Source organism: Jaculus jaculus, chromosome 8 (genome assembly GCF_020740685.1).
Source record: "Jaculus jaculus isolate mJacJac1 chromosome 8, mJacJac1.mat.Y.cur, whole genome shotgun sequence".
NCBI lineage: Eukaryota > Metazoa > Chordata > Mammalia > Rodentia > Dipodidae > Jaculus > Jaculus jaculus.
Genome location: NC_059109.1, coordinates 90,152,803 through 90,167,344, shown reverse-complemented (window position 1 = coordinate 90,167,344; position 14,542 = coordinate 90,152,803). Strand labels below are relative to the sequence as shown.

At 41.0% G+C, this 14,542-nt stretch overlaps 1 protein-coding gene across 10 annotated transcripts in view; it reads right to left on the bottom strand.

The window, feature by feature from the left end:
- Plcb4 (phospholipase C beta 4) overlaps positions 1-14,542 on the bottom strand; it is a 409,699-nt gene that overhangs the window by 29,391 nt on the left and 365,766 nt on the right. For all 10 annotated transcript variants that reach the window (XM_045156593.1, XM_045156591.1, XM_045156592.1 and 7 more), the window contains 4 exons: positions 9,542-9,630; positions 8,140-8,290; positions 4,039-4,088; positions 3,821-3,886 (listed from right to left, as the gene is read on the bottom strand). In XM_045156593.1, the coding sequence (XP_045012528.1) occupies positions 3,821-3,886; positions 4,039-4,088; positions 8,140-8,290; positions 9,542-9,630 (356 nt within the window). The remainder of the gene's footprint in view (positions 1-3,820; positions 3,887-4,038; positions 4,089-8,139; positions 8,291-9,541; positions 9,631-14,542) is intronic.

Genomic DNA, 14,542 nt, shown 5'->3' with positions numbered 1-14,542 from the left:
AGCTCAAATATCAAAAACGTGTGTGTGAATATGTGTGCATGTGTGTGACATGTATGTACAGGGTGTGTAAATAGACATGTCCCATAAACATGTATGCAAAGGCCAGAAGAGAATGTTGTGGGATGTCCTCCTCTTATTGCTCATCTGCCTAGTTCTTTGAGAGGGAGTCCTTCCCTCAACCTGCCACTGCTGTCCATCAGGGAACCCCAGCTATCCAGTAACCCTGCAGCCTCCACCCCCTCAGTGGACTGGGGTATACCAGCTTTTTTTTAATTGTATAAGAGAGAAAGAGGGAGAGAGAGAAGGGGGGGCAGAGAAAGAGAAAATGTGCACACCAGGGCCTTTAGCCCCTGTAAACCAACTCCAGACGCATGTGCCACCATGTGCATCTGGTTTATGTGGGTCCTGGGGAGTTGAACCCAGGTCCTTTGGCTTCTCAGGCAAGTGCCTTAACCACTAAGCCATCTCTTCAGCCCCCATATTTATTTTTTCCTTCCTTCCTTCCTTCTCTCCTTCCTTCCTTCCTTCCTTCCTTCCTTCCTTCCTTCCTTCCTTCCTTCCTTCCTTCCTTCCTTCCTTCCTCCCTCCCTCCCTCCCTCCCTCCCTCCCTCCCTCCCTCCCTCCCTCCCTCCCTTCCTTCCTTCCTTCCTTCCTTCCTTCCTTCCTTCCTTCCCTCTCTCTCTCTTTTCTGAGAAAAAGAGGCAGAGAGAGAGAGAGAGATAGGGAGAATGGGAGCACAAAGGCCACCAGGCACTGCAAAAGAACTGCAGATACATGTGCCACTTCATGCATCAAGCTTACATGGGTCCTGGGGTATTGAACTGAGGTCCTTTGGCTTTGTAGGCAAGTGTCTTAACTGCTAAGCCATCTCTCCAGCCCTACACCAGATTGTTATGTGGGTTCTGGGGAGTTCAATTTGGCAGTCTCCAGCCCAAGGGACCCTCATGCTTAAGTGGCAAGTGCTCTTAGCCACTGAGCTATCTCTTCAACCCTTGAAACATTTTCTATATGAATAATGTGGCAAATAGTAAGATATGGGTATTAAAAGCAGGCCAACAGGACTGGTAGCTAATATAAAACTAGTTACATTACTCTCAGCAAAGAATGTTCCTTCTCTGAATTTCATGTCCCTAAAAGGTTTGGGGATATGTAAAGATGTGAAAATGTATACATCCAATGCATGAAACTGAAGTGGCACACTATAAATATTAGCCTTATTTTCAGCAGTAGTTTATAGAGAAGACTCTAGAATCCATATTTCCTATACTGTACTATCACTGCAGGCTGAGTAACACAGTATATTTAAGGTGGAAAAAGGGATCTGTTACTTTTTTTTAAAAGAATTTTGCAAGTTAATTCTCCTCTGCAAATTGCATAACGCCATTACAAAAGTCCACCCAACTTTGGATAGTAGGTTTCAGGGAGATTTAACATTTTTGTTTATGTCCTACTACATACAACATGGGGGCTTCAAGAACATTCTGGTTATTTTATGCAAGTGAAGGTAACTTCAGAGGCATGGATTCATCCACATATAAGTGATTAACTGATTAATGAGTGACTGGACATTATTTTTTCCTGCCAAGCTGAGAAGAAAATAGATGGCATAAAGCCTAGGGCATCTTGAAATGGAGGGTTATCTACTAATGTCACTCAGTCTCAGAGAAAAGCAATTTCAATTCTTTTTTATTTTTTTTAAGGTACGGTCTTGCTCTAGCAAAGACAGAGAAGAGAGTCAATGCTTGCTCACTTGATTTAGCATGTAGATCTAGTTCCAGAGAACTGAGAAGCATCCTTCTGAGGTAACTAGCTATTGCACTGACACTGTCTAAGGTAGCTGGAGAATGTCCTTAATGTGTTATCACTGTATTTGATCCATGGAGGAGACACTTGTTAACCATCCAGTATCCTATGTGAATAACGCAGTCAGAGTACTGGCTCTAGATTCCAAGGATTTGGGCTCAATTATCAGCTCTGCAGCTCCCAATGTGAGGACATTAATTAAATGGCTTAACTTCACTAATCCTTAAATTTTTCATGCACACCTTACAGAGTAGAGAGTGGTGAGACAATACATGTAAAACAGTAAACATGGTGTCTGGAAAATATAGAACATGAGAAACTTCTAGTAGAGAGTGGTGAGACAATACATGTAAAACAGTAAACATGGTGTCTGGGAAAAATGGAGCATGAGAAACCTGTAGCAGCTGTTCCTATTTTTGTTGTTATTATTATTATTATCAGTCACAGCAAATTTCCTGGTTAGGCCTTAAGGGTTTGTTAAATGAGGCCAAAAAATATTTATGTTTTTGCCTAACTCAATGGCCATTAAGAGGTCTGTGCAATGACAGAAATTCAATTAAATGCAAGGAAAATTTGTTGCATAAATCTGTGGCATATGGACACCAACTCCATTCCTAATGATTAAAGTCAGTTAAGTCACATCCTTTTTTATTTCCTCTAAGTTCCCTTTATGTTGCCTTTTCCATAGTCGAAATTATTGTAAACAAGCAACAAACTTTAAATCTAAACTTTAACTATCTCAGCTTCTAACAGACTTACATGTACAAAAATCTGTGTTATTTTCCCATTAAACCAGGAATGGAATCTCACCAAATGGGATTACTTATAAAACTTGAAGAGCTTTATGCATTGTGGGAACAGCAGTTATTTTTGGGTGGAGAAAAACAGAATGGGGGCAGGGATGAAGGAAAAGAGGGGACCAATACATGATGTATAACAATAAACATATAAACAAAATGAAACAAAACAAACCTAAGGTACCTGTGTGTCAGAAAACATGTTTAACCATCAATTTATCAGCACAAGGAACACAGGCCAGGATGAAGCCTGTCCTCTCAAAGGAGCATGATGCGCAGAGAAATGACAAGCTTCCTGGCCATGCCCTTTGCACCTCAGCATCTGGAATGAGTCACCGGTCATTCCCAAAGGAAGAAGTGTCTGGGTGCAAGGCTAGAGTAGGAAGAAGTGGGGATGTGAGATCTATTTGAAAGAGCTCAAAAGTCATTTCAAATTAAGAAAGGAAGTTTCTCCTGGTTTCATTGCCTTTCAGGGCAAGGACACACATATTCTTGCCAGAGGGAGCAGCAGTTGTTAGAAACCTAGGAGGGAGGGAGTTTGACCTTGTTCTCTTCTCCACAGGAAAGAATGGAGGGATGCTTGAGAGCTGAGAATCTTTTCAACCTACTGGAGAATTCTTTGGACCACCTTTTGCTCTGCTCTTATATTTGCAACTATTGTAATGTTTCTCCCAATCACCAATGTTAAAAGACTTTTTATGGGTAAAAACAGGAAAAATACATAAATGTTAGGCTTCTGGACAGGGTTCACATAGCCCAAGGGAAGATGTGAGAAGTGCCCACTCTCCATGTGTCAGGAGTGGGAATTTCAGGCTTTGCTGGGATCTTCCTCAATGACCACGTAGGGTGAACTATTTTAAAGTGGTGATGGAATTTAGACACCAACAATGAAGAGTATGATCTAGTCTTCAACAGCTGGGCTACTGTCAGTATCTCACCTAGTCATATGATTAACGGAACAATCTTTAAGTGAAAGCATCTTTATTCTTTTGAAGCAACTGTCAGAAATGCAGGCTCCGAACCAGTGACAGCCCCCTAAAGAGTCCACATTGTAATTTCCTTGCTAATAAGTTTAAGTGAAAGTCAAGCAATAAGCGGTATTCTGGGCTATGAATGATTGACTGTGACACAGAACAGAAGTAGCGGTCTTTATCACAGAGCTAACAGTAAAGCACACAGAAGCCAATAAAATGCAGGTCCATGCAAACAAGACACTATACCTTTGCGTGTTTCTTCTTCAAAGAATTTAACTCTTTCTGCTGCTTTTTTAAGTGCTTCAAGTAAGCCTGTGGGCAGAGGTATAAGAATCTAAAATAAGTTTTGTTTTATAGTCAGAATGATTATACTTGGTGAGAAAAAAAAAACATATGTATCTTATTCATGTCACTAATATGCTTAGTATAAGAACATTTATAAAGCCTCTAGGTAAATTTACTACCTTCATTTGCTTTAAATCTTCTATCCTCACTTGAGGGATAAGTTCAATACCTTAAAGAAGACAAAAATGTCATTATGCATATTAGACATAGACAGAATAGCAGAACATACAAAATTCAGTTTTAAAATCTTAAATCTTATTTAATGACTCTGAAGTAGTTTTACACATAATGTTATGGATAGAAATACCTTAAATTCCCATTACAAAGCACTTAACAGGACTGCAAAGCTTTGTGTCTTAGGTTCCCTACCAGTATAAGACAGACTCTTGGGAGAAATCCCTAAAAGAGGCCTGGCTGAAGATAGTGTGCCCCTCCAACCTCAGCCAGCCAGGAGCTCTGCAACTCTTTATCAATCCAGCTATGTTAGGAGTTGCTCTGCCTGGATGAAAGGAGAGTAGGCTTTTGTGAGTTCAGAAAAGCCAGCTAGGAGCTTCAGAGGTTTGTAAAAGCTTCCAGGGAAGGGATATCCCATGGTCTCTGAGCAACTGTGGAGAAGGAATACCTGTATTTCCCAACCAGCCAACCTTTTAGCAGTATGGGACAGGCTAAGTGGGACAGGCTAAGGGACCCCTAAAGGAGATGCGGTTGGGTACAACAATGACAGTTACAACTACCTTCATCTTTGTATTTCAAAGTTTATTGATCAACTAACTCCCAACTTAATCTTTATCACAAACAACATGTTTTTAGCTTTCTTTCCCAAATTCAATCTTGGTATTTAAGCAACATGCTATTAAGCACAGCAATGCTTTTAACACACAGGAAATAATGAAATCAAACTGCGGTTTGCCTGGAGGCAGCCACGAAAACCCAGAGCCATGAACTAAGTCAGCCTGCTGTCCTAGTGACCACTGGGCCAGGAGTTGTCATAGCAACCATGGTTGTAGAATTCCTAGCAGGATTTGTTTTGACTGCAGATTTTCATCTTAGGTACACAAAATGAATGTACACTGTGTACTATAATTGGTTTCTATTAAGATCCCACAGGCTAGGCATGATCCACTCAGAAAAGCTAGGCATGGAGCGTCAGGATCCTGTTAATTAATCTTAAGACTTGCATACCCAATGTGAGGGTGGGGAAGGCTGTAGATGGAAAGCTCTGGCTGGAGAAATCTCCATTGAGATCAGTGATACTGTAGGGTAGGGCATGAAAGGTATACAGGACTCTTTTCTGATTTCTTGCCTGATGTCACAAGCCACTGCCCCTGTCTCATGGCATACAGTGAGCAAGAGGCAGTGTGGACAGGGAGTGAATCCTGGTGTGGTCAAGGGTTTCCTATATCTAGGTCTCAGTTCTCTTATCCAAGAGAATGAACACACAGGGTCTGGGGAACTATAACGTCCTACAAATATCAAACAAAAGACTGAGGCATCTTTCTCGGCTTGTTTAGTTTTAATCAGATGTTGAGGAACAGTAGCCTGCAAAAAAAAAAACATATCCCTGTTTCAACCACATTTTGTATTGATTGGAAAAACACAAATGAAGGGTGAAAACTCATTCCTTTAAGTAATTTTTTTAGTCTATCCCCACATTATACAGAACAGGAATTGGTTATGTTCAGTTCAATATGCCTAGAGGTAGGATTGATGTATGTTTGAGGCCAGCATGAGACTACATAGAGAATTCTTGGTCACAGGAATACAGCGAGACCCTACCTCAAACAAACAAACAAAAAGATATCTCACAAGAATGGGAATGTCCTATGTGTGAGGTATCCAACTGGTATTGGTATCCACCAATACCATGTGGCTGCTGAGACCCTGAAATGTGGACAGTATGAGGAACTCAAAGCTTAATGTTTATGCTTAAGCAAAGCACACTGGAGAATCCATGTGCGGCTGCACAGCTAACTTGAGAATATGCTTATCTTCTGGCTTGTTGGTATGTAAGAGGTTAGGCAGCACATTTTTGGTTCCAAAGATTCTGGTTGAGATTTCACTATATAAAGCTTCTGGTCTCATCAACACAACTCCTTAAAGTAACTCATTTTCTCTCAAACTCCTTTGCCTGTGTTCTTTTCCAGGACAACTTGCAGCTTAACCTAGACCTTCCTTGTCACTATCATTCATTAGCCACTTTATTCCTAAGAAAAGAAACAGCTAGGTCTTCCCCAGGCTAGGTTTCAGGGACACATTGATGATAAGGATGCTTTCACCTGCATTAGCCTCTGCAATAGCCACATGCACCATGTGGAAAGGGTTAGAATACAGTCATGAGTACCAAAATTCTTAGTGGTCCTTAACAGCTGTCCCTTTCAATAAATTCTAATGCCTGTAATTGTTGCTTCCATTGCCATCTTGGAGTGATCCCAGAATTCTTTCCAGACCAGGGAATGTGAACGGCTTGCCACTACCTATTGTTAAGCCCTGGGTCACCGTTCTCTTCACCTAGCCATGTTCTGTACTGCATTCTCCTAGCATCTCTCCTTGGGCTTCTCCACCCATCTTTTCCTGGTCAAGCCAGACCTATGACTTAAGGCCCAGCTCAACGGGGATCTTATCTCTGAATCTTCTCAGGGACTCTTGCTGTAAGAAATGCCCTCTCCTCTCCTGTTCTGACTAGTCAGCCTTCATTGTACCTGCTTGGGCTCTGCTTTAAAGGAGCCTGTACTTTCCCTGGCCACAAGTTATGTGAGATGACCTCAAGGTACACAGGCAATTCTTACATAATCCAGTCCAGTGACTTTGCAAAGTCTCCCATGTCTTCTGAATAAAATAAAAAAGGAAACAACCTGTAAAACTTTTCTTGGGACATCCGAGGGAAAAGACTAGAGTGGAACTGGGAGCTGCTCAGCTCCTTCAAACCTTGTTAGGAACCAAGGATGAGGTAGCATGAAACCTAACTAAGCATAGCCTTTTCTAGATCTGAGACTGTTTTTGTCTTCTGGAAGCTGGTCATGACACACATACCACACACACACACACACACACACACACACACACATGTTTTTTTTAGGCTACTCACACTATAATTACTAATACTCTAATTCACTTATGTGTGTGGAACAGGGAATATAGCACACCTCTCTCATTTTCCACTGCTTAGCTCTCTGGGAGTGGTGGTGTTAACACTAACCAAGGCTGGAATGGAATGCCTTAGCCTGTGTCATTACCTTGCTCCATGTTCTTCTCAGAGACAAACAGCTGCAGGGCCAGAACAAACTGGGATACTTTGTGCAGTCTCATTTTCTAATTTGTTTCACAAAGCTCAATGCACACTTAGTTTCCTGCTAAATTACTAGGCTGCTTCAGTTGGGAACGATCTTAAATTGCAATACTGTATGTACTCATGTGAATGAACAACTTAATTTACTATACCAAGGACATTAAACTCACTTGTGAATACTAACTACATAAGCACTGAGGAAGAGAGAACAAGAAATTCTTACTAAAGTTAGAAGAGCAAGTTAAGTAAACTATTCAAAGTCAAGGAGAATATTTAAAATATATAACTGTGACTATGAGAGGGGTACCCTCCAATCAGCATGAATGCCTGCGCAGCTTGAATGGAAGCCAGCTTTAACTACATAGCACAGTGACTTCCCCTCCATGGGGTATGCACTACCACAGAGGACGTATGATGCTATGTGATGATGCTTCTCACAATCTTTTGTTTCATACACAGACATCCCCATGAAAATAGCCATTAAATTCCCACCTGATCATTTCATAAAAATAAACAATAGGGCTAAATACCTATGTATGGGAAAAATTATCCATGATAGTTGGTTCATGAGTCCATTCTATCCTTGTAAGGTCGCACCACTATCTGAAAGATGTTGGTAATGTGTTAGCTATCAGGATCACTCTGCGAAGTTATCTCCCCTGAGCACCAAATTTAAACACTGAGAAAAACTATGGATAATTTTTCCTGTCTAACTAAGGAGCCATGACTCTAGCAGATGAAACACAAATGTTAATTCATTATTAAGAACCCAGAGAAGGAAATTAAGTAGATTGTCCCAACCATAAGAGAATATGCTGCCTTTGGGACTTAGGACATGAAAACTGGTAGAAGTGACAATGCTCATGAAGTGTTCATGAAGAGGCTAAATCTGCAAGGGAGATAAGGAGTCTGAAAGCCCCCCTCCTCCCCTCACCTTTCCTGGTTTCTTGGCTAGAGCCCAGGGCAGCTGCGGTGGTCGGTCTGAGCTCGGAGCTACTCTGAGGGGTCACATTTGCTTTGGCCGGGTTGGCTTTGCCTTTCTTGTCATTTTTAGAAGTGTCGCTGGGCACATCAGCTATGTCACTCTGGAACAGAAACATTCAGACTGAGTGAAATGAACGTCACTCAAGGCACATCTTTACTTTATTGGAGCCAGTTGGAAGTCCTCAGTGTCTCTGTTGCCCTTTCCACACTTCTATTCTCTTGCTTGCCTGGAGTAGAGACTATGGTTTTCCTAGGCTAGAGAAAAGTATAAAATAGAGGTAAGAAGATCTAACTCCTTTCCAAAGAAGGTATTCTGCTCCTGCAGACATGCTGGCTTGGCTCAACCAAAGAGTCTAGAAAGGCCACATTTAACAACAAAGAAACAAACAGAGGTGTGTTGGAATGAAAGATAGTTGGGGTGAAAGGATGAAAACAGTATCTAGTAATAAATGTCATTTCCACCTGTCCACTAAAATCCTTTAGTTGAAATTTCAATGTTACAAGGTATCCAATATTTAACATCCTGATGTGGGGTGGTTTGAGTGTAAACTGTTCCCCCTAGATTCATGTGTATCTGATTAAGCTTTTAATCCTCAACTGGTGAAAATATGGGTAGGTGGAACCTTACTGAAAGAAGTATATCTCTGGGGGAGGGCCTTGGGATATTACAGCTCAGCCTCACTTGCCACACTGATCTCAGTCTTTCTACTTCCTCTCTGCTGATACAGAGATGTGACATCCAGGTGTCTTCTCCTGCCATCATTAAATTTCCCCTCAGAACTACAAGTTAAAATAAACCCTTTCCTTACATAAGCTTCTGGGTGTTTTTTGTTTGTTTGTTTCTTTCTTTCTTTCTAGCAATAAGAAGATACAAATGGATTCCATTTCACTTCTTTAAAAAATATTTTATTTATTTATTTATTTATTTGAGAGGGGGGGGGCAGAGAGAAACTAAGAGGGGAGGATGGGCGCACCAGGGCCTGCAGCCACTGCAAACAAACTCCATACCCTGTACGCCCCCTTGTGCATCTGGCTTACATGGGTCCTGGAGAGTCAAACCGGGATCCTTTGACTTTGCAGGCAAATGCCTTAACAGGTAAGCCATCACTCCAGCCCTCCACTTAACTTCTAATGGAACACATATCTGAGAAGTGCTAAGCCACTTATATTGAAGTGTTTTTTTTAATGGTGGCCACATTTTATTAACCATCCTACATTCTTGTAAACCTGTCAAACTAATGTTGAGTTGACCTTTAAACTTGCTATTAATTTATTGCTTTATCTTGTTTTTATAACTGCCTGATAACCAATTTCCCCTACCTGGCTGTCCAAAATCAACCATTTCTACTTACAGTTTCAATGCCCATAGCTCTCATTTGGTCTGCTCTCTTTTCTGTGATTGAAAGAAATTTCTTGGGATCTGATAAAGCATCCACAATATCTGAAACAAACAAACAAACAAACAAACAAACAGCTGTTAATTCTCTGTTTTACTGAAAATACCAAGAAAATATAGCCAAATTCTTGAGAAATAGTTATGAAAGCACAACTAGTTGCAGATAAGAAACAAGGAAAGTCAAAGGAATCAAAGGCTAGGAAACTTTCTTTTCACTCTTTAGCTTACCTCTGAATAATGAGGTAGAGTAGCAGAGCAAACATAGTGGATTACCGAGGAACTCGTTACTTTCTTTAAGACAAGGTCTCACTCTATAGCCCAGACTAATCCAGAACTCATTGTATGGCTCTGGTTGGCTTTGAGTCCATGTTGATCCCTCTACCACAGTCTTCTAAGTATTAGGATCAAACACAATTTCTATGAGTTCTTGACTGAATATTTATTTGCATTGCTTTGAGCCCATTGATCAATGTCCCTATCCTTAGTTTTTCCATCTAAAAATTAATGCTTATACTAACTACCTGGGGTTATTGTGTCAACTCACGGAGATCATGAACTCAGATTAGAATGGGTCCTAAATTCAATGACTAGCATCTTTACAAGAATAGGAAGCATCCAGAAATAAAGAGAAGGCCCTGTGATGACAAAGGCAGACACTGGAGTGGTATAGCTACAAGCCAAGAACTTCTGGGGAGCACCAGCTGGAGAAGAGGCAAAGGTGGATTCTGCCATTCACACTGAGAGTGCAGCCCACCGACTCATTGGATTTATACTTCTGACCTCTAGAAGTGTAAGGAATAAATATCCAGTGCTTCAAATCACTCAGTCATTTGTTATAGTGGTCCAAAGATGGCAAGGAAAACCATTCTAAATGTGATTGCCAATAGTGACTGAATAAAACAATTTTGTATCTTAAATTTGTGTGCATGGATCTTTCACACAAATGTGCTTAAACTTCCCAGACAGACTTCATTAACAGGGAGATACCCATACTTCCCAACTCCCTGCTTCCTGTCAGGAATGGATCTTAGGGACCCATTCTAGAATCTTAGTGGTTTTCTCCCTGTGCACTACAGCTTGGAATAAACTTGCAGAGCTGATTTGATACCATGCTGACTTATTTGACCTCACATTTTGTTGACCTCACATTTTGTCAGTTTCTCATAGGCAAGCTGACTGAGGTGTTCTCATCAGCGACTTGCTGAAGAGTTATAACCTTATTGCTTAGATTACACATAAAGTCGGTCTGGTGATGTGGCACGGTGGTTAAATGCACTTGTTTGCAATCCTGCAGATCCAAGTTCAATTTCCTAGCCACCAACATAAAGCTGAATTCAAAAAGTGGTGCAAGTGTCTGCAAGGCCAAAAGACATTAGCACCACTCCCCTAACACATAAACAAACAAATTAGTTAAAATACAGAAAGTACACATAAAAAGATAGTGCAGATTTATTCATTTGTTGTGCAAATATTATTAAATGCATTGTGAATTGTCAATATTAACAATTCTAGAAACTATTGGAATTTCTGCCACCAGAACCTGAACTCTTGCCTTATTTGAGCCTTTTTTTTCTTTTTGAAATGTCTTATTTGCAGCTATACATTGCCTTTAAAGATATATAGTAGGCTAGGCTAGGGAGACGGCTGAGTCAGTGAAGCACATGCATGAGGACCTGAGTTAGGAACCCTAGTACCCAAGAAAAATGCTCAGTACATAGCTATAATCCCAGTGCTGGGGTCACGGAGACAAAGGATCCCCAAGACATGAGGCTAGCTACTCTAGATGAATTGGCTGACTTCAGGTTTGAGGAGACATTGCTGCAAAAAATAAGATGGACAGTGATGGAGTCACCTGACTTTGGCCTCTGTCCTTCACTTGTACTACACTCTTGTTCATGCACAACTCCCACACACTGATGCACCCACACACACACACACATACACATTCACACATTGAACACACACATATGCAAAACTAAAATATCATGGAATAAAACATAACAGTATTCCTGACCCAACTGCAACTAAGGTGTACAAAGTATGATTCAGGTTTGTTCAAATGAACTTACATGAGACAAAGGAGGAGATCCCAAAAAGATTAAAAGCCTATACAAGCTAACGTTGTCAGATTATTTGAGATGGGTGCTTTATTCCTGGCAATGTCAAATCACAAACTGGATCCTTGGAGGATGTGTAATTTGCCATGTGGCAGCAGTGGCCCACTCTGAAGCCAGAGTTACAGATCATGGGAGAAGGTAGGAATTTAATTCTCAGGGAAGTTCCATTCACATGTTTCAACAAAGAGCAAAAGGCTCAACATTAGGGAATGAAGGCATGTCCTGGCCCATTGTAACTCAGTTTCTCCTTGTAACAGAGACATATACAATGAGCACACAGATGGCCACATATCAAAAACTGAAATCAACTTTTAATAGCCATATTATAAAATAGCACAGAGAAGGAGAAGTTAGACATCAGGCACTTTTTCTTTACCATAGTAAAGAAGAGCAACTTGAGGAAATGTCTGAACAAGCCTGAGAATTAGCTTGTTGGTGTCTTCTGCTGAATCCAGTACAACACTGAGCTTGCTTCCTTTAGTAGGGGACAGTGTCTAGGTCTATCCCATTAATTAGGTGTGTTGCCAGACAAAAAAACTAAACACTGATCAGTGTTCATCAGTAAGTGAGCAGAGCTGTCTAGACTGGCCACACTGAATCTCCAGCAGCACAGAGCTGCTCACACACTAACTACTGACCTCTCAGAACGCATGAGCTAATAATATACTTCAGGGATTCAAGGCTACAGCAGGAGCTTCAGAACTTTCCCTTTAAAAATGAAACCCATTTGCTTGATCTCATCTGTATATTTCTTCTAGATTGAGGTAATGATATATTTGTTAATATATTTTAAGATTACCATCTATTTCTGGGTTTAGTGCCATTTCCAAAAGACTGGTGTCTCCTAGTGATGACTCCACACAGACCATTTGCCTCCTCCGTCCCTCCACCCATCCTCCCTCTCTTCTATGTAGAGTTGAAAGCATCAATTTAGGCATTCAAAAGAACTAAAGGGAAAAGAACAATTCATAAGTATAGACTTCCACATTCAAGCTTCTGAGGAAAATACAGGTTTTTTATTTGTTGGTTTGTGTGTTAGTTAACTATTGCTCTTTGAGATGTTTTGATGTGTTGGTGCTTAGAACAACTTTCAGCCCCTCTTCACTGCTGAGTATGCCCCAGGTTCCCTCAGAGTCCCCCACTTCATTATTCCTGTTATCAAAAAAGAGGCAGCAGCAGAACACATGGTCCCCTGTAAGCTTCAAACTGGTGGTAATGAAGATAACCAAGCTCTCAACTATGACTCAAACTAGCTCTGTTAGCTTCTGCCAAAGGATGAGCAGGCCATCATAGGCTGTAAAGTCTGGAAGACTACACTGCGCAGGTGCTCAGGGCAATGGTTTGAGACCACCAGGAAATGTGTATGCTTCCCTACATCATCACACTCACAGGACAGGTTAGGGCAGTATGTAATAAGGAGCCTACTTTGTGCAAGTTATAAATTTCCAGTATTTTCTTTGTGATTTGTTTATGGTGCTGAGGACTAAACAGGCCTTGTACGCTGTACCACTGAGCTCCTTCCCCCACTTCTGGCTTCCACCCCACTGCACTGCCCCCATCCAATTCCATTCCCTTCCCTTCCAGAGCTGTTCTTCTTGCTCTTTCTACATACAAGAAAAGGTTATTCACCCTGGGTTCAACACCTAGCACCTCCTAAAACAATATTAATTATATTATGCGATTTGAATTTTTAACAAATATTTAATAGACTGTAACATTTTAGCTTCTATAAGGGAGATTTTTTTTGAGGTAAGCCCATGGACAGATCTCTCCTTTTTATGTGTGTGAGAGAGGCAGGGCATGGGGTAGAATTGGTATGGTAGGACTTCCAGCTACTGCATTTGAACTTCAGATGTGGGTGACCCCTTGTGTGCATGTGTGAGCTTGCGTCACTTTGTGCATCTGGCTTATGAGGGACCTGGAGAGTAGAACATGAGTCATTAGGCTTCACAGGCAAGTGCCTTAACCACTAAGCCCTTCTACATGATTTTTAGCTGTATTTTAATTTGCAATCATGACATGTGGGTGAAATTCCTTTTATAGAAACAAGAAAAGTGTACTTCAGGCTTCTCCAAGGTAGAACAGTTCCTTAGGAAAGGCATTTCCAGAAGCTTCTGGCCATCTATGTATTGGAGTTCCACTCTGCGAAGTCACCACAGATGACAGCTTGGCTTGCAGTTGTTCAGACCCTAGTCTGGTGCTTCTTAGAGCGTTTGAGCTCCACGTAAAGCCAGAAACACATGCATTTGGAGTTCATTTGCAGTGGCTGGAGGCCCTGGGATGCCTATTCCGTTTGTCTATCTCTGTCTCTCTGTCTCTCTCTGTCTCTCTCTGCTTGTAAATAAATAAAAATATTTTTTATACAAAATCAACAAAACAAATACAAAAACTAAGAGTAGTGAGCAGGTTGCCCAGTGGTATAATTCTTGTCTATCATGTGTGACATTTGGTTCAATCCGCAGTAGTATAAATAAAGAAATAAATAAGAAAGATGAGAGGTAAATAGAAGTTCACTCTAGACAGAGGATTTATAGGCAACCCTTCTTTGTGCTATAAGAATCTCTGTATGGCTGGGCATGGTGGCACACACCTTTAATCCCAGCACTTGGGAGACAGGGGTAGGAGGATTGTCATGAGTTCAAGGCTACCTGAGACTACATAGTGAATTCCAGGAGAGCCTGAGCTAGTGTGAAACCCTACCTCAAAAACCAAAAAAAAAAAAAAAAGAATTTCTCTATGATTTTATATTCCTAGCTACCTTATCTTTTATGGACAAACTTGCCACCCACCCACCCACACACGCACACATACACACACCTTTGTGGGATGAACTAATGACG